This window comes from Anolis carolinensis, chromosome 5 (genome assembly GCF_035594765.1).
Source record: "Anolis carolinensis isolate JA03-04 chromosome 5, rAnoCar3.1.pri, whole genome shotgun sequence".
NCBI lineage: Eukaryota > Metazoa > Chordata > Lepidosauria > Squamata > Dactyloidae > Anolis > Anolis carolinensis.
The window spans coordinates 95,058,779-95,085,368 of record NC_085845.1 but is presented as its reverse complement, the minus strand read 5'-3'; the positions used below and the strand labels follow the sequence as shown (position 1 = coordinate 95,085,368).

Here is a 26,590-nt window from a genome sequence, read left to right as displayed (position 1 = left end):
ATGACCCATTTAAACATATTGCCTAATTAAATGACAGTTCATACATGGATATTCCTCACTTGTTAAAGTCCAGGTCCACACCACTATGATCCCTTGCTTGAGAGAAATATTTTAGCCCAAGAGAGTGTTGTGATACTGCATCCTGGTGGTGATTTTCAGGAGTTGCTGGCACATTTTTAATTTAGTGTTGTAGTTGCACAAGTCTGAACATGAGTCTATATAGCAGCTGAGATAATGTTAAGTGATTTCAGCCCTGCAGAAACCGTTGGTTCAGGGGACCAGCGTGTCAAGCTCCCAAAGGACCAAATAAGACACAGACTGATGAAGGCAAAGAACAGAGGCTTCTATTCACCATGATCAAAAGTGGATTTCAGCAAAGTCTGCATTCTGAAAACTGACATGAGCATAATTGTGAACAAACATTTATTTATAGCACGTTAACAGCAATTCAAAATAAAGAGAGTTTGCTGCACCGGTCATTGATTGGTCTAGGTCGGAGACAGCTTGGGTTTGTTCCCTCATATATACAGAAGTGTAATTCATTGTCACTGTCAATTGGCTCCAGACATGCTGATAAATTTAATAAACTTTAATTGCTTAATTTGAGGTCTAGCGGAGGTATTTGGTCCAACCAGGCAAGGGGTGTGGAAGGAAAAAAAAGGAGGCTGGGCTGGAAATGATGGGATTTGATGTCTTATTTCCTGCCTGATCATACCATGTGTGCTACCCTGTTTCCCCTAAAATAAGACATCCCCAGAAAATAAGACCTAGTAGAAGTTTTGCTGAATTTCTAAATATAAAGCCTCCCCCGAAAGTAAGACCTAGCAAAGGTTTTGTTTGGAAGCATGCCCGCCAAAAAGAACACCAGAGCATGCAGGATCGGTAAACGTATGTACCATAGAGTGTTGTACATGAAAATAATGGTAGTAACAAGAAATTCTTGATAGGATTCACAGTTTGTCTGGTTATGCTTGTTTGTGATGACAACTTACTGTACAGTATATAATAAATGTTCAATTTTTTTGTTCAACAATAAATGTGAATTCTTCTTCATGGAAAAATAAGACATCCCCTGAAAATAAGACCTAGAGCATCTTTGGGAGCAAAAATTAATATAAGACACTGTCTTATTTTCGGGGAAACACGTAGGGATGTTGGCAACAGCTTCAATTAAAATCTCAGGGAAGGGGTCTGGCAATGTTCTCAGGCATAGAATCAGATAAAATCTTGGGAAAGCTCCATGGCTCTGTTTAAGCCCATTACATGTAGCTCTCAGGGCATTGTGAGGGGATTGTGTTTTTCCTAAACCAAATATAGAGACATTCCCTGATGTTTATATGCTTGTTCAACTTTGGCAAGTTCATTGGGAAGTCACCTGAAACTGGGGGAAAGGTTATCATGGACTCCATTCGCTGGGCACCTATGGAACTGTGGATTTCGGGTTATGTTTCAGGGTCCTGGCTTTTTACACGAGTAAGGATACAGTTGAACATTAGGAAATATAAAATAATGATCACAGATGATTTGCACAACTTTCAAGGAGATGAGGAAGACATTGAAATCAGAAAATATTTCCTATGCCTTGGTTCAGGTTAAGAATCATAATGGAGATTGGTGATAAGAAATTAGAAGAAGAATAGGACCTGGAAAGGTAGCTATGATGTAACTAGATCCTGAAGTGTAAAGATACAGTAGAGTCTCGCTTATCCAACGTAAACGGGCCGGCAGAACGTTGGATAAGCGAATATGTTGGATAATAAGGAGAGATTAAGGAAAAGCCTATTAAACATCAAAATAGGTTATGATTTTACAAATTAAGCACCAAAACATTATGTTATACAACAAATTTGACAGAAAAAGTAGTTCGATACACAGTAATGCTATGTAGTAATTACTGTATTTATGAATTTAGCACCAAAATATCACAATGTATTAAAAACATTGACTACAAAAATGCGTTGGATAATCCAGAATGTTGGATAAGCGAGTGTTGGATAAGTGAGACTCTACTGTATGTCTTTGAATGAAGTGAGAATTGTATGTGCCATATTTCTGATTTATATATATCCTTGTGAAAACTGGATAGTGAGGAAAAATTTTAGGAAATGGATAAATATGCATTTTGTGCGACCAAAGCCTCCGGTTCGCTTTGAACTGCATTATGTGGTCAGTGTAGAATGGGCCTCATATCCAGCCTGTGCTTAGCATAATGTACAGGTGAGCACTTGCTTTCATATAGAGCTTAAAAATTACCTCTAAAATAATAAACACAGTGGAATATGCTGGTGATATCCATAATGGATTAGTAGTGGGATGATATTCTGGGCTTCCGAGAAACATCCTACCATGACACGGCTGTGGCTGGCCTTAGTAAGTAATTAGATTAATTTGTCTTATGTTACTTTCCAGGCTCTGTTTTTATCCATATACTACTTGTGGCAGGAAAAGGAGCAATCTTTGCCTATCTGGGCCTCCAGTGAGCATAAGAGAAGTTTGGGATTACAGCTTATTTTCCTTAGCTCTGAAAAAAACAGCAAGATAGTATCCAGATAAAACTTCTGCCCAAACAGACTCCATCTAACTCAGGCATGGGCAAACTTTGGCCCTCCAGGTATTTTGGACTCAAACTCCCACAATTCTTAAAAGTCAGTAGACTCCAAAACACCTGGAGGGATAAAGTTTGCCCATGCCTGAGCTAGCTGCTGTTGGAAAAAACAGGAATTCAGATTAACCGTATATAAATATGGTAGTGGAGCATTATCAAGTCAACGGGATCTTGGTTTATGTTGCCAACATACACCAGGACCATCCTATAGTGCCAATACATAAAGTAAGATTTTTTAATTATAAATACAAATTAATGGAGGCTGAACTATAAATAACTTGCTACAATGTGGGAGGAAAAAACACTCAAAATCCTAGGCCTTTGCAGTAGAAACTAAAATAACTTGCTGTACCATATTTTGTCTGTGCATGTCACATTTGAATAATAATTGTAGAGTCACTGTGGCCATGCTGATGAAATACTGCTATTAAACAACCATTATCTTCTTTATTTGATGTGTCATAAGTCAGTCTACCATTACATTCCTATTAGTCCCCAGGTAATTTATTTTTCATCTCTCAAAAAAGAGTAGGGGAGAGAAAGCATTTATGCCTGTTTATAGATAAGTACAAATCAGCTCAAAACAGAGAAACACAGCCCAATCTGCTGCAACAATTTCTCACCAATTCTACCCTTGGCCCTTTTAAAATCTCAAAGAAAAAATGGCAATTTGGAATGAAAAAGATTTAGAGAACTGTCAAGAATTACAAACACCCTGTAAGGTGACAAATGTAGTAAGCTCACTTGCAGTAGCTCTTATCTGGACAGTGCAGCTTTCAGACACATCTCTAACTTTTTTTGGACCTTGAGAGATGAGGTGGCAGAAATATGCCTGACTTTATTGCTGAAGATGAAATAAGAGGAGGTATCTGAAAAGGAAAATGGTTCAGTAGGATTGAAGGGAGTTTTTAAAAAAACTCTAATTACATTTTTACTAGATTAGTTCTCCTGCTATATCAATTAATTTGCAATGCAATCTGTGTGCCATTTCAGCATATGAATGTTTGACTCATACTGTCAAGCAGTTTAAAGGGATGGGAAATGCATTTCTGTCCTTCTGAATTTGTTCCAGGTGACACATAATGTTGACTAAAATTGTTATTCAGCATCTAAAGATGGCACATACAGTACTGCAGCCTGCAGCCAGTGAAAGATCTATATTCAGCCTCAGTGAGAAAATAAGTGTTAGGTGTCCTTTTTTTTGATAAACTAAGAAAGCTTTCTGACAATGTAGCCAACCAAACATAATCAACAATTGAGCCAGATAAACTATGAGTTGGAGTGAAACAAATATCCCAGGTGGTAAATGTTGGAGTACAATTGTGTCAGCTCCCCTGACCCTTTACCTCTTTATGCAGAGTCTCATGGACTTCTCTCCCTCTGGCAGGCAGAGTTGTGCATGATACAATCTCTATCCTGTATCTTGCTGCTTTCAAGTACAATGGTTAATACTGTCCGTTGAAGGAATCCCCCCCCCACCACATGTGTGTACTAAAGGATTACGATCTCCTGGAGGGAAGTCCGGGCTGTGACGCAGCTGGCTAGTAACCAGCTGCAATAAATCACTACTGACCGAGAGGTTATGAGTTCGAAGCCTGGGTCGGGTTAAGCCCCCGACCATTAAATAGCCCGGCTTGCTGTTGACCTATGCAGCCCCGAAAGACAGTTGCATCTGTCAATTAGGGAAATTTAGGCACGTTTTATGCGGGAGGCTAATTTAACTAATTTACAACATCATAAAACTGCCAGCAAAACACGAGGAAAGGAATGAGGAAGTACAGCCACCAGTGGACAGTGAAGCAACAGCTCCCCCTGTGGCCGGAATCGTGAAGCTGGAAAAAAATGTTAAATGCCTCTGTGTCTGTCTATATATGTTGTTTGTCCGTTGGCATTGAATGTTTGCCATATATGTGTTCATTGTAATCCGCCCTGAGTCCCCTTCGGGGTGAGAAGGGCGGAATATAAATACTGTAAATAAATAAATAATAAATAATAAATAAGTCCTCTATGGGCCCATCCAGACAGGCCCAAAATGCAGGACCTGTCTTGGTTTTACCAGAGGCATCCAAATGACGCCTCCAGTAAAAGCAAATTAATGTGGAATAAACCAAAGTTTCCCTGGTTTAGTCCATATTCATTAAACAACTCATTAGACCTGGATCCAATTTAGCCCCTAAAAGTTACTGAAAAGGTACCTGGCCACCATGGAGCCTCTCCTCGCGTCCTCCTGGCACAAGAAAAAAACACATGAGGAGACTGGGGAGGTGGGGAGAGGGATTTTCCTCCTCACTTGTCCCATTTTCTCAGGCATCATTTTCTCATGCCAGGGGGACACAAAGAGAGGCCCCATGGTGGCCAGGGATTTTTTTCAGTACATTTTAGGGGCTAAATTGAGGCTTTGGGTGGCTTCATACTATCCCGATTTCGATCAGGATAGCATGCAGCCACTCCAGGAGGGAAATCCTGGGGTTGTGGGAGGAGGTGGGGACCAGAACCCGCACCAAAGTGGGTTACTTTAACCCATTTTGGCCTGGGTTTTAGTGATGTGTGGAAGGCCCCTGTATCACACTGTAACAGAGTTGCCCTTATAGAGGGCAATACCAAGGGGCCGATCAAAGTGGAGGCAAAGGAAAAGGAGGGGGAAAGAGTTAATAGCAATGTGTCTGAAACAGAGTATGCAGCGGAGAAATGGAGCTTGAAAAAGCAGGACACTGAGCAAAGTTGGGGAAGAAATGTGATTCAGGAGTTGAATGATAGGGAGAACATAGTGAGAACAGGGCTGCTGATAACAGAAGGAAGGATTGGGTTGAAGGGACTCAGACCTTGCAGTCATGGGATTTATCTTGGAAAAAGGGAAAAAGCAAAGAGACTCAATGACGAACAAATTCCTTCCAGGGAATTGATCACACTAGCATAATCTAGTGTTCCCATTTTTGTTTTATTCTGTATTACAAAATCTGAAGAGGGGGCTATTTGCTTGCTTTTATGATAAGAATAATTTTAGAATAAGTGTGTTTTCCAATAAAGTTATGTTATTCATTCTGTGGGAGTCTGTGGCCCATCTACACTGCCATATAATGCAGTAATAGAATGCCAATTAACTGGGCTATATGGCAGTGTAGACTCATATAACCCAGTTCAATCTGTATTATATGAGACTACATTGGCCATTATAATGGTAGTGTAGATGGGGCCTGTGGCTTTGTAAAACCTGCAAGCTGGGATTTTCAATGGTCAGCAACTGGGCAGAACTTTAGGGTCCTAAAACAGCTTTCATGGTACAGTAAGATGATGATTCTCTAAGCATCTACACTATATACAAATGGAGACATTCAGAAATGTATTAAAGGAGTGTCAAAACTGTATCATAGGTATGACATACATAAAAGCAGTTCTTCATTGGTGTTTGAGCCTAGGGAGGTCTCTGGGCAGCTCTTGACAATATTTTTGAACATTGTGACATAGACTGCATGTTCTATTAAAAGAAGCTTGGCCAAATTTCCTAGAAATTGAGCAAGAAAGGGATCATGAAATTGTTCTGAAAAATTTGATAGAAATGTCAGTCCAAGTACACCATGAAAATGCCAGTTTGGGGGAAAGAGTTGAAAAAACAAAACTGCTTGATGTAAACCATTTCAGATTCAGGAGAGGCCCCTTTTAACATATTGTTAAAATATGTTAACCATGGCGCCCTTGAAAGCATTGGAGGGTGTTCTTTATTTATTCATTTTAAAGGTGTGCTGTGGGGCACAAAATGCTTATAAGGACCTATTTGACCAGCCTTGATTTAAAGAATTGCATTATTTTATTATTGCGTTATGCTTTTGGAAACAGCACAGAACGGTGGTACTTAAAAAGCAAATGAAGAGGAACTTTAAACAACAATATTTCCCCAGTTTGATTTATCCCAAATGCTGCTGCTCAGTCGTTTCGTCGTCTCCGACTCTTCATGACCTCATGGACCATTCCATTTGTTATCCCAAATAACAGAACATAAATAGAAGCTGATTTTTCATGTTGCTTTTTCAGAACAGGAATTGTGTTATTAGGTAGCAATGAGAAGAAAAATAAACATAGAGATATACTTTTGAAGACAATTGCTCCATCCCTGCCTAGCCCTCCACTAGTGTGTGAATTGGCAAAAGACTGATGTGATTATTGACTTTCAGTTCCCCTGGTTAGCCAACCCATTAGGTTTTCCACAGTAGGCCTATCTAGCTACATACACATGTAGCTTTTTCAGCCTTCTTAAGATCCTCCTGCAACTCTGGAATTTATATCTGGCCAACTGAAATTGATATAACCTATATAATAATGTGAGTTATCCATAGTGACCTACTGGAATGGCAATCAAAGACTCCATTATGACTTCAGACACAATAAATATATTAACAAGACCTGGCACTTCATTTCACATTTAACTGGTCTACACAAAGAGAAACAGGTACTAGACAGGAGTGATAATCAATAACTAAGTAGCAATCAATGTTATCTTCTATATATATAAAAGAGTGATGGCATCAGGGCAGCGGACAAAACAACAAAACTACAGGCCCCCCAACCTCGGAATTTGATAACACAATCCATCATTCACGGCTCTAGGTTGATAGAACAAAAAGAAAAGAAAAATAAAGTCCTAATTACAGGGAGAGGAATAATAGTTTTTATCCAATTGCTGCCAGTTTGAAGCCTAAGCTCCACCCACTTGGTCTCTTAGCAACCTACTCAGCCCAGGGGACAGGCACAGTTAGGCCTCACTTAGGCCTCTTCCACAGATTATCAGATTTTAACTGGATTATATGGCAGTGTAGACTCAAGGCTCTTCCACACAGCTATATAACCCATTTAGAATCTTATATTATCTGCTTTGAACTGGATTATCTTGACTCCACACTGCCATATAATCCACTTCAGTGTGCATACTAAACATAAAGACAACCATACAACAGACATTCAATACCACCAATACCTCAACAATTTCTCACTAACACCACCAGACAATGCCACAGCAACACATGGCCGGGCACAGCTAGTTATTCCATAAAGCATGTTGGCCAGAGGATGTGGCCTCAAGAGAGTCTCTTCCTTCCGAAGAAGATGTGCACACTGTTTCCGTACAGTTTTCACCATTGTCTATACACACTGGTTCTTCTGGATTATAAAACCTTGAAAAAGTAGCTAGCTTTGTAATTATTATGGAAGCATGCATCTTAAAATTAATTAATTTAGGCAAATTATTTACTGGCAGCAACAAGCGTCCATGTCAGTGGGTTTATAACTCTCTTCCAAAGTTTAGTTGGAACTTTAATGGGGGCTATCCAAATTCCCAGGTTCTGTAGAAATGGCTCATCACCATGAATTGTTCACTTAAAGCTCAGACCAAACCCAAAACAGATCCACTGCTCTACTGTGATGAAACCTACCAGCTGCCACTGAAATTACATTGATATTTCCTACGTTTATTCCTGCAATTGCTGACTAGTTGTGAATGATCTAGAGAAGTGAGGGTTTGTTGATTAAAATATACCAAAATTTACAAATTCAAATATGGGATGAAACTAAATCTGGCATATTTGCTCATCCCTATTAGATAGGGATAAGAATAATTTTTAAATCACAATTTAACAGGATTTGGAAAATTAAAATGTGGGTGGAAGTGAAGCAAGCCAGCACAACCACTTCTAAGCAAGATTTCCTAGAACTGTCATAGTACAAATGAACCAAGTTCCACTCCAAGCAAGAATTACAAAATTAAATATAATCCCTTGTTTAAAGCTGCCCTTTCATGAAACATTGAGCCTCACTTTTACCAATAATACAACTAGATAACTACTATATTTACTTGAGTCTAATGTGCCATCGAATTTAATGTACACCTCAATTTTCAAAATCCTGAAAAGCAAAAAAAATATTTACTGTATTACACTAATCTAATGTGCACTCTAATTTTGGGAAGGCAATTTAGTAAAAAAAGGTGAACATTAGATTCTAGTAAATACGGTAATTGTGTTGTCGAAGGCTTTCATGGCCGGGATCACAGGGTTGTTGTATGTCTTTCGGGCTGTGTGGCCATGTTCCAGAAGCATTCTCTCCTGACGTTTCGCCCACATCTATGGCAGGCATCCTCACAACCTCTGAGGATGCCTGCCATAGATGTGGGCGAAACGTCAGGAGAGAATGCTTCTGGAACATGGCCACACAGCCCGAAAGACATACAGCAACCCAATACGGTAATTAATTATTTACCTCTTGGGATTAAGTTAGGTAAGAAAATAGGATTGCAATTCTATGTTCACTGACCTGGGAATAAGAAGCAATGAAATCTAGGGACTTACCTGAGACCAGATATACATAAGATAACATTATTAATGTTAATCATGAATGCATCAAAACAGGGTATTGAGAATAATGAAACTGTCTCAGAAGAAAAGGAAAATATAATAACAAAAAATACACAGAGCAAATAAGATTGAAAACAGCAAGAGTAAAAAAAAGAAAATGACTCGAAGAACATGTTCTAACAATATGATTTAGTTATATTTCAATGAAAAGGGGAAGTTGTTAGAAATGAGAAATGATGTTATATATTTACAAAATAAGTAGTTGTAGCAGTTGCTACCTATGATTATATGCTGATTTCACATATAAAGAAGAATGAAATGCTCTTTCTCCCCACAAGAGGGCAACCATATCAATCTCATGGATGTCAAATTGTTTTCGCCAAGGATAGATACTTCTCATTGTTTTGAAGCCTTCCACAAAAATGGTAAATATTTTGAGCAATTAACATGTTATGTGGCTCTTGTCCACGTGTAAATGGAAACAGTATTTCAAACATGGAAACAATTATCACTTTTTTATGAACATTTAACCATATCAAGGGCTCAAAAAAGGAGGGATGCACATCTTGTTTATTGGCAACACAAGGAATATGTAATGATAAGCTGGAAAAGGTTCTCGATATATTTGTACTGCATGTAATAAATTATTCAGAGTCTGCCAATCCTATTTTAAACTCAAGTTTAAGACTTTAACTGTCTTAAACACAACAAACACTGTCTTAAACTTTCTGCACAGGAAAAAAAGAGGATGATGGGCGAATGCCATAATGGTAGTATTACCCTGGGTACAAAGAAGAGGGAGAGAAGGAGGAGGAAATAATGTGACAAGGGAATGGGTTGTCCCTTTAATTTGCATATCATTGTCATACACACTGCAAATTCTAAATTACATTTGTCGGGCACAGAAAACCTGTTCTGAGTGAGAATAAATATTTGGGGCCCAATCAATCTGAAATGGGTCAATTGCCCTGCTAATGAATTACAGGCAGTTCCCAAGTCACAAGCAACTGACTTAAATACATCTCCTAGTTATAAATGGGGGTGAGAAAACAGGAAGTGAGAGGAAATTTACCCCTAAGAATAATAATAATAACTTTAATAATAACTTTATTTTTATACCCCGCCCCATCTCCCCGAAGGGACTCGGGGCGGCTTACATGGGGCCTGGCCCGATAAAACAATCAAATATCAATGATAAAACAATAAAACAATTATACCCATAAAACCTCAATTATCAGTAAAACACTCCCAGTCACTCCCAGAAGAGTTATCATGGGAAAAAGACATCTCCACCGAAGCTTTATCACCAATCCTTGTTTCCATAACAACTTAAAATTTTTAAAATTCAATTGTCACAAGGACAGAAAGTGAAATGAAGTCTTCTGAGCAGAGGCAAGGACAGCAACACAAATGTTAAAGAGGTGTTAACCCTTCCTTATACTATCCCAAACTAAAAAAAAATTTTTTTTGGTTGGAGTTAACTTAAAAATGTGCCTGTTCCAATTTACATACAAATTCAACTTAAGAACAAATCTACAGAACCTATCTTGTTTGTAGCCTGGGGACTGCTTGTAATCACTATTAAACCTAATTCCACTGATTTCAATGAAAGATAGTCATGGTTCACTTTTATTACACTGAATGATATTTTCTATTTGTTTTGGACAAGTAGAACTTATTTATAATAAGAACATATTTCGAAGTTCATCATTCCTGCTCTTAGTTGTTGCTATCACCATATATTCAAACTAATTTCTGCATTGATAAAAGTAGAAACATGCTTTTTAGAAATGAACATAGGGATTCGAAGGAGACCGGGGAGATCACAAGAACACATTAAAAATCTGCAAGACATTTGAGAAATAAAAAAATGAAACTATACAATACATTGTTGCTTTGCTTATCAAATTATTAGCATCTGAGTTCAGTTAAATATTCCCACAGCACACTAGAATATACAGCACAAGCATAGTCCATGCTTGACTACGTGGTCTAAAGGTTGGATAGAATGATTGTCAGGTTGTTCTTAAATGGAAAACTTAATATGAAATGATATAATTAGATTTGAGCCTGAAGCAACTTTTAAAAAACAAATGTCAAGTCTATAACTTACTAAAACACTTCTGTTCATTTCCAGTCTCAACGTTTCATATATATATACATATATAAACTTGTATTAATGACCAAATTCCCTTTCCTTAGGTCCAAACAAAAACAAATGCTCTCTGGAATGATTGAGGATTTCTTCCCCTATCAAGAGTCAGCAGTTTGCCTGGGAACACGGTAATGCTCAGGCTTGATGCGTGCTTTCTTCTCTTGAGGATTGGCGTACTTCCACTTGGATGGAGACATCTTCAACTTTTTTCTTTTCTTGTCTGTGCACCAAACTTTTTCACAGTATTCCTCTACTCTCTGGAAATTGCTATAACCTATGAGTTGCAGAAATTCCTTGTACCATGGCCTTGAGCCATGGGGAATGCTACTTTGTGCAGGACATGGCATCTTATGAGAGACATGATCCTCTTCGTAGTCTTTGTTGAACATGTCATCTACACGTTCCTCTTCCACAACCTCAAGTGTGATTTTTCTCACTGTATGGATGATGCTATGTTCCACGGTCTGGCAGAAATATGTTCCAGCATCCATCCTGTGCAGCCGTAAAAATAACAGGCCAAGATCCACTTTGAGTACTCGGTCATCAGTCTTTACCTACATATATAACAAAGATGAAACTGTATCACAGTGAAAATAAAGGAAGAATACAGTAAGACTGTAAAATCCCCCTCCCACCCTTACATACACACCTAAAACAATTATAGTGAGCAATGAGTGATAGACTGGGGAAATCAGAGACATTAATTCAAGTGAATCAGTATAATAGCAATCAAACATCATAACAACATCACAATACAGGAAGTCCCCAAGTTATGAACTTTGTTCTTAAGTTGAATTTGTTTGTAAATCAGAACAGATACATTTTAAAGTCTAACTCCAGATAGATAGACAGATAGATAGATAGATAGATAGATAGATAGATAGATAGATAGATAGATAGATAGATAGATAGATAGACAGGTATATGGAGGTTTTTTTTGGATAGCATAGGGAAGGGCTAACACCCCTGTAACGTTTGTTTTGCTGTTTTTGCCCCTCTTCAGAAGATTTCACCTCACTTTTTGTCCCTGTGATAATTGGATTTTGAAAAAAAAGTGGCTTGTTGTGGAAACAAGGATTGGTGATAAAGCTTCAGTGGAAACACCTTTCCCCCATGATGACTCTTCCAGGAATGAATTTCCCAACCTAGGGGTACATTTTTCTGACTTCCTGTTGTCTCACCCTCATTCTTAACTATGAGTCATTTCTAAGTTGGATATTCCTAACTCGGGAACTGCTTGTATGATATAGTGATAAGTGAATGCCCCAGAAAGCTTTGAAAAGTGCAATATATCAACTAGCATTTGAGGGTGGAAAATTTAAATATTTTAAATTTTATTAAATGCATCTAGTTTCAAATATCTTGGTTCAGAATTCAGCCACATTTTAGGATGTAGGTAATTTTAATTAATTAATTAAAGAGAACTAATTTTAGTTAGAGTTATGCTTTCTATTGAAAGTAAATGTGTATTAGAAGTAAAGCAAAACCTATAAAAGATTAGGAAGAATTCTGAAAGCATGGCATGACTCATTGTGTGTTGTATCTCTTTTTTGTGTAATGCACGTTTTTGGTCTAGGGCAAAAAATCCTGGGACCTGAAAACAGGTCCACATACAAACCTGTCAGTCCCAGGAAATACTCCCTCACAGCCCTCACAGCCTTTCTTTGTAGCAGATCAAAATGGAGGGTGGACGGGAGAAATCTGACTGAAGTTTTTTTTGTTAAAAAAAATTCTCTCCATAATGCGCTGGACCTTATATGCACACATGCAAATATCTTAATGTACATACAAGCAGATTTCTTATCTCTCTTCACCCAGCTGTTTAATATTATAAAGTTTAAAAGAAAGACTTTCAGAGAGTTCTAATTGCTTTCCACTTGTGTGTCTCTTGAGCCACCTGTGTATCCGTGGCTCCATCTTTTGACAGCCTGATGAGTGGTTTTGGGCTTTTAAAAATGCATGGAATCCACATGGAGAAGGGAAGGAAAGTATGTGTTTTGCATGACTGCAGAGATATACAGTCATGTGGAGGTGCACATTTTTGGGGCTGAATTGGGTTTTAAGTGCACCTTTTTAATAATAATAATAATAATAATAATAATAATAATAATAATAATAATAATAATAATAACAATAATAACTTTATTTTTATACTCCACCTCCATCTCCCTGAAGGAACTTGGGGTGGCTTACATGGGGCCAAGCCCAAGTAGTTACAAAGACTGTGATAAAACATTTTAATATGAAAACAGATCAATAAAACGAAATAAAATCACAATTAGAAATAAACTATGGTTTGATAAAAAAGACCTGAGAAAACTCATGAAAATAAACTGGGCCAGAGAAAGTGCATATGTAAACTAAGAAAATAAGTAAGTAGCCCGAGACTATTATCATTGGTAAGGGACTTGGGATGAGGTAAATGAAGGAACTATTTCCGACTGAAGGAGTAGAATAAAGTGCAACAGATACATTGTTATTCACCAAGAAAAAACCCTAACACGAGGGCAAGGATCATTCGCCAAAGGTCTGCTGGAAGAGCCAAGTTTTTAGGCTTTTCGGCTGTTAACCCGATTCCACCCACAGTATCGTATTTATAGACTAGGAATGTTAATTGAAATTTCTTTCAACATGTAACAGCTTATGGACTGAGTATTCATATTTTAAATTTAAAGTGCCACAGAAGAACAACATTGTGGTGGATGATGATGATGATGATGATGATGATGATGATGTAATTATATCAGAGCTATGTTCCAATATAATTATTGTATCATTACATGAGCTTGAAGCTAAGGAGGAAATCATATTATCATTGCAGAAGTATGTAAAAAAATGAGGTCCTGGACCACATAGACTTTACAGATATCCCTTCACATTTTCTAGTGTTAGGGGAACAAGACCTTTGTAAAAGTAATAACCCACAATTTTAAAAATTCTTAGTTGTTTTTTTTTTAATGAGAACATCTCTCTTGCAATTTCTTGGTCTTCCAGCATGGCTTCCACTGGAATCTGACATAGCATCACATTGGATGACCTAGAGGTTCTTTGGCCCCTTCCACACAGCCAAATAAAATCCCACATTATATGCTTTGAAGTGGAATATATGGTGGTGTAGATTCAAATAACCCAGTTCAAAGCAGATATTTTGGGATTTTTTGTATTGATATTCTGGGTTATATGGCTGTGTGGAAGGGCCCTTAGAGAGTTGTTTAGAAGGACGATTATATTGTGTTTAGTGAGAAAGTACCTCTTCTTTACGGACTTCATGGGCTCTCTGGACAAACCAGATCACTTTGGCTTGCAAGGTTCTAGGGATGCATTCAAGCAGAGTGCTGTTGTATTCAATTCCATACACCAGTCGCTCTTCAGTCTTATCCAGGATGTCCCCTGTAAGAGCAAACACATGCACACAAGCTTAACTCAGTCATACTGAGTGTTCTCAAGATCACTTGCAAAATCTTTGGCTCTCATGGTTTGTATACAAATAAACTTCATAATAAGAATTAAATGTATCGGTTGTCCCTGGCATAGACAATAGTGGCAAAACGATAAATGGATGCAGTGCATGAACCAGAAAGGAAGTCAGACACTGGAGAAAAGAAATTACTGGGGAGTAGCGCTTCATGGCCCTGGAAAAAGTAGAGTTATTAATATATTATTCCATCATAATCCAAGCCATTTTCTGTCTACTTTCACATTGATGTATCCTGTCTACTACTAGAACTGACTACATAAGACAGCAAAATTCTAAATATTTCACATCTATTACTGCAGTGAATTATATCTTTTTAAAGACATATCCAGTATTCACCCATTGAATGTCATAAAACATAGAAATAACTATTGCGCCAAATTGCTATGTGTGTGTGTGTAAAGAAATCCTTGCAAAGTTGCTTGCAAAAGATCTCTGCAAAAAGGGAGCTGAGCTTTTTGCAGAGGCAAACCACACCTCAAACAATGTATCGGTTTGCTGGCAGATGGCTGGGTTTGTCAGTTGGGAATCTGGGCTTGCAGGGAGAGCACATAAAAGACAGGCTCTCTAGCTATGGTTAAGTAGCAGTTTAAATATGCTATGCTGGATATATTGAATGCTGATTGATTAGTTATTGATCCTATGCAACTACAAGGACATTGTACGATTGCTGAACTGTTTATTTAACTTCCACTCAACAAGTAAAGTTCCTTTGTTCTTTCCATTCCTCTGCCTGGTCTGAGTCTTTTGCACATGGTGTTAACTGGACACTGCTGGTTCCGCTATACACACTCGCTAACAATAACTATTGTATGGAATTTCATAATAATATTGAGATTTCTAAATCAGCTGCCAACATCAGATAAAAAGAACATGAAAGGAAAGCATGGTGACCCAGTATGATGGTAACACCTGAGACATATTGGATTCCATATTATCATATGGAAGCTTTTCATTATTCTTTAAGGTTGAAACTGATATGTCCATTACCTCAAGTTAAGAAACATCTAAAACAGGCTTGTTCAATCTGCAACCCATGTATGTTACGTCTACAAAAATCAAAGTATTAGCCATAATTCGTATTATAATTGCAAACAGTTCAGCCAGAAGACCTGTTCAGTTATTTTAAAAGACCCTCTGAATGGGTAGCATGTAATTAGGATTATGATGCAAGGTCCTTTGTTTGTTTGTTTGTTTGTCTGCGGTGGTGGATATCATGAAAATTATACATAGATATTTATTTATTGGTTGATTTTGGTCCTCCGTTATTGTTAGTTTTAGTGTATTTTACGCGTAGTCCAAGCCAATCCTTCTTTTTCCAATGTGATCCAAGGAAGCCAAAAGATCTGACACCCTTTATCTAACTTCTTCCCCATATATTGAATAATAGTAGAATGTAACATTGCTGCTGAGCATAACTGATATTCCTCTTTTTTCAGAATACTGAGTTGTACTTTCACCAAATAGCTCAAAAGGAATTTTCTAGATGCTCACTAAAGGGATGTCTCAAATTCTTTTTAAGATTTTGTCTTAATTATGTGGGAGAAAGGATTCTAGGACTTAGCTTTATCCTTATATATATTCATTCAAGCTAAATGTACAGTTGAATTTTCATACAAGTTAGATAAGGTACATAGGACTAGTGCTAGATAACCATCTTTGACATTATTTGATAGATCAACATTTGAATTATTGCCACTCAATACATTATTTTGTTGTTCTGTGTCCAAAAGTTATTGATCTGCTGATCTTTAGAAAAAGAATAATTTGTCAAACTATCTTGTAGTTCTTTGCAAATTTAAAAACATATAGTACATTACATATAAATGTATTTCATAAACAGATTTTCTTTTTCATGGAAGATTGATGATTGTATTTGTTCATTTAGGTTTTGAGCAATAACAGAAGGGCAATTTTAATTTATATTTTAATTGGATTGGTTATTTAATAATTTTTTAAAAATGTAAATCTTGTTTGAGCTATTTTGTTTTATATTGTAGAGTGAACCACCTTGGGTCCTATGCTGGGAGACAGGCAAAGTATATAATAAATAAATAAATAAATCCTTTATTGCATTACAAAGTAGCTTAGGATTATATTACACAAATCAGGCAAACCAGCATTGAAGCAGGACTGCAACCTAATTGAATAATGCCATGTGTATCACATTAGTCTCCTGTTTTTAATACTGTATCCTGCTTGTTGATTTTAATGATTGTTTTTATTGATGTTGATGTTTTTTACTGGGATAATTGTTTTATTGCTTTGTTACTGTTATTTGTTTGTTTTATTGGGCCAGGCCCCATGTAAGCCACCCCGAGTCCCTTCGGGGAGATGGGGCGGGGTATAAAAATAAAGTTATGATGATGATGATGATGATTATTATTATTATTATTATTATTATTTGTCTCCTCTCCATGAGTAATCTGTTTCATGCTATTGACAGGAAAAACTTGACAATAATTCCACATTCTGCTGTATTTCCAGCACCTCTGAATGTTTCTGTTAGAGATATATTTATACCAAAGCAATGCCTTGAGTTAGCACCTAGCTGTTACCTCTCAAAGCACCAACCATTCATAAAGTGACATTTTTTTGATACTATATTGACATATGTACACCATTCACTCAGACACAAATATATTGGCATAGCATTCCAATGTAAAGCATGAGAGTTACCAAGAAACTGTTGGCCAAAGCACTGTTGAGCTGCATTTCCATGACGGACATCTTGTCTTCGGAAACGTCTGGGGGGAAAATTCAAAGTTTAGATTCACAAGTTGTGTTTTAACAAAGTTGGGAGCCTTCACCAAGGTTTATGGCAAACTTTTATGTTCGAGTCATTTTTACTCGATGCAACTGAACATTTTGTTATAGGAGTTGTCAGGATGAAAAGGAGCTAGACTTTTTTTAGAATGACTCATTAACATTCGTTTTTAGAATTTAAAGTGGCACCAAAAGGCATTATGTAAGGATACAAAGAATACTTTCAAATGTTGAGAAACTCAAATGAAGAGAATCCAGAAGTGATGAGAATTTACATTGTTTGAGACTTATTCTGAGCAAAATTTACTTGTAGGAAAACACAGTCAAAGCACTTCTGACAGATGGCTGTCAAGCTTCTGCTTTAAAACCTCCAGAGAAGGAGATTTGGTGTGAACCATGCTGGTAGAATACGACTAAAAAGATTAAACATAAATCAGTAGTAGTAATATTTAGAACCATGCAAAACAGTTCTGTCTCATCTACATGTTTTGCCTCTATTCTATTTCACATTTATGTCACTGAGTAGACTGATTTCTTCTTGGACATTTAAAACCCTTTTATTCTGCTTAGGTCCTGGTATCAGTAATAGGCTGTTCTTAAACATTAGCACAGTAAAAAAGATTACAAATATGTAAATATATAAATATTGCTTATGAGGCTGTGAGAAAACAGCATACCCAAAGATACCTAGGAAGTTCATCACAGAGAACTGAAATTTCCTTGTTTGCAACCCAATCTTCAGTACTTGCTTTATAGATAACAAGATGAAAAGTACTTTACAAGCCTTATAGCTCTTACTTTTGCAACAAGGTAGGTGAAATTGGGTGGGGAAGATGCCTCATGAATAAGGATGTAAAAATATTCACAAAAATTCTCTGTTGGTGAAGAACAAATGAGGAACAAATAGAAATAACTTCACTGATGGGAATGATAATTTTAAGATTTAATTTTGAAGAGAACTGCTGTTCATTGCTGGGTTTGAGGGATGGAAGGGTGTTGAAAGAAACACTGACATGGAAATGTTGAACATCTCATCAACCTGCACACTTGATGGCTTTCACATAAAAAGTATGATTAAATAAGAAATCAACTATATTATCAAATTAATGTTCTTACAGTAGGTAACACTATGACTTTTGCCCAAGTCTAGTTGAGTACACCCATGTGTACAAGAGCCAAATTCTGTTTGATTTAAACCCAGGAATACTCTGAAATTATTCTGTAAGAAGCCCTTTCATGGGTAACGCTTACAGAATGTAATGTCTTGGAAATTCTTTTTTAGCTTTTTCTCCTTTCTTAGATGTACATAACATATGGAAATAAAGTTTTGACTTGGAGGGAGAGGTTGTGAAGACATCATATTACCCGCAAAGACTTGGATGATGAAATGAAAAGAAGTGAAGAAAAACAACAACAACAACAACAAAAACCCAAAAAACAAAAAAAACAAAATACAGGGTTACACCTGAATATTAAGGAAAAAAGTAATAATAATGACAGATGACATCAGTAATTTTAAAGCGGGCGATAAAACATTGAAACTGTTATAGGTTTTCTATACTTTGCCTTTAGCCATTCTATTCAGAGAAAGTCATGGTCCTCTTTTTGATACAAATTGATGTCATACTCCCATTGACCCATGGGCAAGCTAACCTAGGGTTATGGGGTTGATTTTTTGACTAAATTTTCTAAACTTATACATCAGTATTTAGGGACTTCATAACATGGGATAATTAAAGTGTTTAGGGTCATTGGATTTACCTTAAGCTTTGCAACAGCCCGTTTGGAAATTAAATGGACGATTCTCCTACCCACATCACAACTTCTCCTTTTCTCCATGTTCTTTAGGGTTTATCTATTTCATTTGCCATCACACAGAGATTTATTTCTTCCCAATGTCCATCCAGGATTCTAATATTCTCTCTCTCTCTCTCTTTCTCTCTCTCTCTTTTAATTCACTCCTGATCGTAGGAAGTGGTTTTAAATTAACCTAGATTTTTCACCAAGCCTCTGCATTGGGATCAATAGGAAGTGATTTTAAATTCACCCAGATCTTTTTTCAAGTCATAAAATAGGTAAGATATTCAATGTAATGATATAGCATTGAATACCATATTATGTCCAGCTTCTAGCTGGAGCATGATAAAAGTTGTTGTAGGGGGTGGGTTGGAGGGTCAACTCATTAGAAATACTGTTTGCTTCACTTGAGCAGGGTGTAAATAGTGGGGTCTCTTGGAGGTCTGTTATTCATAGAGTTGTCATAAGTCAGAACTGCTTTGACAGTATATAAGAACAGTGGTGAAAACATGTAAGTGAAGTGATTGTGTGAGTAAATCGTTTTAAAACCAGTAGTTTCTCTGATGTTCCACTCATTCCTATAGTTTATTCTGTTAATGTGGGATTTGTGTATTGATGGTGTTTAAATGAAATTTGTCTCTTGCCTGTATTGCATACTGATTGCATCATCCAGAGTGTACTATAGTCTGGAAAGAGTTAATTGCTGAGAAGCTGTGATGTCCTTGATGTGTGGCTGGAACTGGGGAGTGTCCAGACACAAGTGTGTGTGCATTGCTGATTGCATCAGATCTGTTCTGTTCAGTTCTGAGTTGAGTTCTGTTTGCCTAAAGTGAGAATCCTGTGTTGTCCTCTGTCCTTAGCTTTGAAAGTGGATTCTGTAAGCTTGCACACTTTTCCTATCATGGTGTTTTCGAGGCTGCAAAGAATATTTGGTTTTGAGCTTTTATTCTTTTACAGTCAGAGTTATTTCATGATTCAATGCCTACAGATATTTCAAGGGATCCAGTGTTTTTCTTTTTGTAAATAGATACACTTTAAACATTTATACATTGTACTTTTGCTGAAAGGTGTTTAAAAGAAAAAAAGGAAAAGAAAATGCAGCACTTTTGACCGTGCAACTGAGGAGATCAAACTCAACTACTCAGGGAATCACTATATCTTTAGATGTTTAATTTAGTTCTCTCATCCAATTTATTTATAATTATAGAGTTGGAGGGGATCTTATGAACTATCAAGGAGTGCATCAGCACTTTAGGATTAATGTAGTTCAATATGTTAGACCTATGGAATCACAGGATTGATAGTTTTACAAAGTCTTTAGCCTTCTCTGCCAATGATTGCTGATGCTTCACCAAATTACAAATCCCAGGATTCCATAACATTGAACAATAGCAGTTAAACCACTGCCAAACAGCATTCATTCTTAAGTGTAGATGCCTACTAACTCAATCGTCTGTTAGTGGAGGACCCAAAGTATTTGTAATAGGTAAATGTCAGCCTTAGATTGCAGGTCTTCATGGAGGTAAACAACTGCTATCACAGGAGATATTTTCTGATTCTGTAAGAATGTAAATAATCTCAGACCCATCCAAAAAGTAGTAAACTAAATAGTTTTCTATGCAAAGTAGGATTCTCACCTCTTTGCCTGTGTTCCTGTTGGGTAGTATCTGGAACAGGATATGCCGTCCCAAGCACAGTAAGGATCTCTTGCTAGGCAACAGTCAGCACAGGCTGTCCCATACATATCACACTGGTGGAACTTTAACTGGGCAACAGCAGACTCAGAGCCAACATAAATTTGTTGCTGTAGGGAGAAAAACACACATGAATATCTCAAACCATGTTGAAGAAAAATTCCCTGTGCATCTTGCTACACCTCACATCAGGCCCGTAGCCAGGATTTTGGTTTGGGAAAGGCTGGAATTTTGGTTCGGGGTGGGGGGGGGGTGGGGGTGAGTCTGAGCGGGAGAGGGTCTACCCTAGCAAACCTTTTGTATTGTTATCCCAATACCCCAATGTATATGGGATATATTGATCATGGTGATCAGATCATGATATGAATAAACATAACAGTTTAAATAATAAATATAAGGCCTTCTCGCGGACCACCCTGGGAATTTTTTTTGGGGGGGCTGAAGCCCCTCAAGCCCCCCTCCTGGCTATATGCCTGCCTCACATATAACCCACTGCTTCCAACATAATGGTAAGAGCAGGCAAGAAATGTATTTGAGAACTTTGTTCTGTTACCATGCTAATGTGAAAATACTAAATGTATAATTTCTTAGAAACACATGTCAATGGTGAAAAGCATTCAGCAGAAAGAGACACATACAATTTAATTGCCCATATATATGGAATGTGCACATCAAATATGTCTATTTAAAGAACAGACACACAAAAGTGCAGGTGCACACAAATGTCAATGAAAATACATACAGCTTTTCTGGAGGCAGTTTGCTAGCTGATGCACATCTAAGTCTGAATAAACTCTGTGGTGGAAAAAAGAGGCCTTGATGATATCAAGCTTGACAGATTCAACCATCCAAAAGTAGCAAACAGGATACTATTTCTCATATATATGAGAGATAGTATCCTGCTTGCTACTTTTACATGGTTGACAACTCGCAGCATTTTATGACATGGTAGGGAGGGAAACATTGCTCGCTTAATCAACCAGCATTGCTTTCCTCAGCCGGCATGTCAACTATAAAACTGGGTGGGTGGTTATAATGGAGAGTTGGTGGTTAATTTTAACAATAAGTTTGAGTTTGAGGTCTTTCTGAAGATTTTGGGGAGCTAGCAATTATGCATATCCTTCCTGATATTTGTAAATAAACAAAAATATTTAAAATGCAAATAAGACTCTATTAATTGCCATCTCCAAAGATATGAAAACAGCTAAGTAATGTGTAATGCCATTACTTTTATTATACTGGTTCCAGGCTATGAATAAGCCTAGGGTTACTGCTGGGTCCCTGGAATTTTTCAGACCTCATAAAATATAGGGTGAGCAAGCATAACAATAAATAAGCCAGATAATCAATTGAATCTCCCAATTTTTCTTAAAAGTACTTAAACGCTCATGCTTCTTCAGTGAGTCAGGTTCCAGTCATAAACAACTGCATTTTCATGAACTCCATTACTTATGGATTGGAATGGTTGCTTGTTTACTTTGCAGTTGATGACAATTTGGGTCAGAACATTTGAAACCGCATGAAGCCAGCAGCGTGTTAGGGAGTTAAGGAGACTGTATTTGAATATTTCATTGGGAAGTGCTGCATAAGTGTGTGCTGAGATTTAAAATTCCAAAACTCATTCAATGAATACTCATTTTGTATGGCATATTAAGCTGTAATACATATTTAGTAGAAATTTTTATGGCATGCTCACATTTAGTGTAATGAAGGGGAAAAAACATTAAGGATCATAACACCAGAAAAATATTGTAAGTGGTAAGGCAAAATAAAACTCTATCTTATTTGGGAAATGTTCCTCAGGAAGAATATATAAGATTTATTTATTTATTTATTTATTTATTTTTCAAACTTATATGCCGCCACTCCCCTAGGGCTCGGAGCGGCTTACAGGAACCGGCTAAAATCAACAATTTAAAAAACATTTTAAAAACATCATTTAAAAAAAATCTTTAAAACATCCTAAAAGCACCTTTTAAAACATCAGCAACAGAACTCAAAAGCCTGCCGAAACAGGTGTGTCTTACATGCCCTGCGGAAAGCCAACAAGTCCCGCAAGGCACGAACTTCAGGTGGCAAGGTGTTCCACAGAGATGGCGCCACTACTGAAAAGGCTCTGCGTCTAGTTGCAGTTAGACGCAAGGTCTTAAAACTGGGGACTTCCAGCAGGTCTTGGTCCTCAGAACGGAGGGATCTCTGGGGTTTGTAAGGGGTGAGGCGGTCCCTCAGGTACATCGGCCCTGGACCATGTAAGGCCTTGAAGGTAAGCACCATCACTTTGAAAGTGATCCGGTGCTCAATTGGTAACCAGTGCAGCTGCCGTAAGATTGGTGTTATGTGGCATCTTATGGGGACTCCCGCAAGGAGCCGGGCAGCTGCATTTTGCACCAATTTGAGCTTCCGGATCACCGACACAGGAAGGCCAATGTAAAGGGCATTACAGTAATCCAGTCTCGAGATGACTGTAGCCTGGATCATTGTAGCCAGGTTGTCCCTAGATAGATAGGGGGCTAGCCGTCTAGCCTGCCGAAGATGAAAAAAGGCAGTTTTGGTAACGGCGGAGACCTGGGCCTGCATCGTCAGTGAAGGGTCCAAGAGGACTCCCAGACTCTTTACTAGTGAAGACGGGCGTAGCACTTCACCATCCAGGGTTGGCAACTGGATATCCCCACTGCCCGGTCGGCCCAGCCATAGGAACTCCGTCTTTGCTGGATTCACCCTCAAACTACTGGAACGCAACCATCCAATAATGGCCTCGAGGCACTGGTGAAAACTGTCGGGTACAGACTCCGGTTGGCCTTCCATCTTTAACACAAGCTGAGTGTCGTCAGCATATTGATAACACTCGAGCCCGAAATCTCGGACCAGCTGAGCAAGTGATTGCATATAGATGTTAAACAACAGAGGGGAGAGAATGGCCCCCTGAGGAACCCCACAATGTAGAGGGGACCTCTCAGAGACCAGGCCCCCCCTCTCCACTCGCTGTCCACGGTTGTGAAGAAAGGAGGCCAGCCAATTTAAAGCTGTCCCCCTAACTGTCCCCCAACGGCAAGGCGGTGGGTCAGAAGATTGTGATCGACTGTGTCAAATGCTGCTGTGAGATCCAATAACACAAGCAACACCGACCCGCCCCGGTCAAGCTGGCATCGGAGATGATCTGTGATGGAAACCAATACAGTCTCTGTCCCATGCCCCGCACGGAAGCCAGACTGGAAAGGATCCAGTCCGGCTGTGTCGTCTAGGAACTGCTGCAGCTGCACCGCTACTGCCCTCTCAATCACCTTGCCCAGAAATGAAAGATTCGAAACTGGGCGGTAGCTGGAGGGAACCAAACGATCTAAATCTGGTTTTTTCAGCAGAGGAGAGACCACTGCCTCTTTTAATCCCTCTGGAAAGACTCCTTGCTCAAGGGAGCTGTTTATTATCTTCAGCAGCGGGTCACGTAATCCCTCCAAGCAGGATTTTACTAACCAAGAGGGACACGGGTCAAGGGAGCAAGTGGTCGGTCTAGCTGCAGCTATGAGCCTATCGAGACCCTCTGCGTCCAGTGGGATGAACTGGTCGAGGGTGGGCCCAGCAAGTGGCCACGGAGTCTCAAGTTCTCTCACTGTATCAGTTGTGGCGGGGAGGTCCCGGCGTAGTAGTGAGATCTTGTCAGCAAAATAGCTTTGAAAAGCCTCGGCTGAAGGGGTCTGATCATCACTTTTTGGGTTGGTAGGAACCGTCGTTAGAGATCTAATTATTTTGAACAATTTTGCCGGGCGTGAGCTGGCGGACTCTATCAAAGAGGCATAGTATACTCTCTTTGCTTCGATGGTAGCATGCTCATAGGACTCCATAAATGCCCTGTAAGCTGATCTCGAAGCTCTGTCATGAAGTTCTCGCCACACGCCCTCTAGCCGTCTCTTTTCCCGCTTCATCGATCGAAGTTCCTCGGTGAACCAAGGAGACCGATTTCGGCGGGGTTGGAGAGGGCGTCTAGGGGCAATCTCGTCGAGTGCATTGGACAGCCTGATGTTCCACATGTCCACCTGCACATCGATTGAGTCGCTGACAGGCTCCAGATCCTTCAGAGCATTCTGAAACCTACTAGGTTCCATAAGTCTTCTTGGGCGAGCCCAAATCGGCTCGGCGCCCTTGCCAGGTGGGTAGGCATGCTCCAGCCTGACTCTCAGGGCACAGTGATCCGACCATGGAACCTCTAAAATAGAGGCTTGGGTCACTTGAATTCCTGCGCTGAAGATCAAGTCTAGCGTATGTCCTGCTTGATGCGTGGGCCCAGTACTGCAGAGCAAGAGTCCTAGTGTCTCCATGGTAGACACTAGGTCCATAGCCGCTGCTGAGCAAGAGTCCGTATCAGCGTGGACATTGAAGTCCCCCAGGACAACAAGTCTGGGGAACCTCAAGGACCACTCCGACACAGTCTCGAGCAGCTGGGATAGGCTGTCTGCTGGTGCACTAGGTGCACGGTACACCAGCAGAAAGGCCATGCTCTCAGGGGAATCCCACACCAGACCAACACATTCAGTGCCAGAGATGTCCACAACAGGAACTGCCCTAAGAGAAAAGCTTTCTCGGGAGAGCATAGCCACCCCACCCCCCCGCCTCCCACTCCGCATCTGGTGGGTGATTACATAACCTGGAGATGTTATTTCCTGGAGTAGGATCTCGTCCCCCTCTTGGATCCAGGTTTCAGTGATACACACTAGGTCAGCTCCCTGGTCAGTAAGAAAATCTCTGATAGTAGCAGTTTTATTCCTTATGGACCTAGCATTCACCAACACCAGGGTAGGAGGGGAGGAAACTGGTCGCCTGTCATAGGTGCACTTGGGGATAGGCCGCAGGTCAGAGGGGGGCCGAGTCTTCCGTCGACTCAGCCTCCCTCTAATATTCGGCCTGAGCCTACCGTCATATCTCCCCCTCCCAGAGATCGTAGGAATTCCCATACACAGACCTACTTCTCTTGGGGGCTCTACAGCAGAAACTAGGTGCCCAATGTTCGACTGGCCCCCTGAAAAGGAGGTGGGGCATGGCCAATTACCAAGTGGTCATAAATAGAGCCCTCAAAGTAATGAGGGGCAGGTGTAAAGGCCAGACCCTGATTTACAAACAAGCAAATACGTTCAGGATCACATCTTGAAACATGTATATGATTGTCCACCGTGGGTACAAGGCTGTGGCATAAGATTCTAATCTCAAAAAGAGTCTTTAGTACCAAAAATACAAGTTTCTTGCCTTTAGAAGCTGCTTGACCAATATTCAGCTCACACTTTTCTCAACATGTATTGTTTAGCTAATTCAAAAAGTGTGGTTTCTCCTCATTCCTCTATATTTTTATGAAAGAAATACAGTGGAAGCAAGAGAGCATATGACTTTGTACAGATCTGAGTGATACAGAACCCTGTATCACTGCTGACTTTGGACTGTACAACTGCTTTGTTGTAGGGTTGTGGACGGTTCAGTTTTTCAAAACGGGCTCTGGTTGGTCCAGCTTTTTTGGCCAGCCGTAATGACATGGGCACCATCATCATTATTTCCAAGCTCAACAAACCACATGGCTGCCGACCACGGCTACATGGTTTCATTCAGCTACACATGGAGCTTGGAGAGGCAGCTACGATCCCACATGGGGTTTCCCTGTGAGCCCTGCCTGTTGAGTCAATCAGAACAGAAGAAAGCCATGACATGTCTTTTAACCAAGCTGGGCCTCCAATTTTTATGTTGCTAGCAGGCTTTTGAGAGAGACAGATAGTGTTC

General features: G+C 39.1%; 1 protein-coding gene across 3 annotated transcripts in view; it reads right to left on the bottom strand.

Moving 5' to 3' along the window:
• Positions 1-26,590, bottom strand: part of sema3e (semaphorin 3E) — a 273,165-nt gene that overhangs the window by 40,771 nt on the left and 205,804 nt on the right. For 2 of the 3 annotated variants that reach the window (XM_016993947.2, XM_008111441.3), the window contains exons 14-17: positions 20,777-20,943; positions 17,256-17,323; positions 14,352-14,491; positions 9,447-11,655 (exon numbers count right to left, since the gene is read on the bottom strand). In XM_016993947.2, coding sequence (XP_016849436.2) covers positions 11,200-11,655; positions 14,352-14,491; positions 17,256-17,323; positions 20,777-20,943 — 831 coding nt within the window. In that variant the 3' untranslated portion in view covers positions 9,447-11,199. Of the gene's footprint in view, positions 1-9,446; positions 11,656-14,351; positions 14,492-17,255; positions 17,324-20,776; positions 20,944-26,590 lie in introns of those variants that run through there. The other variant, XM_062981861.1, reaches the window with a different exon arrangement.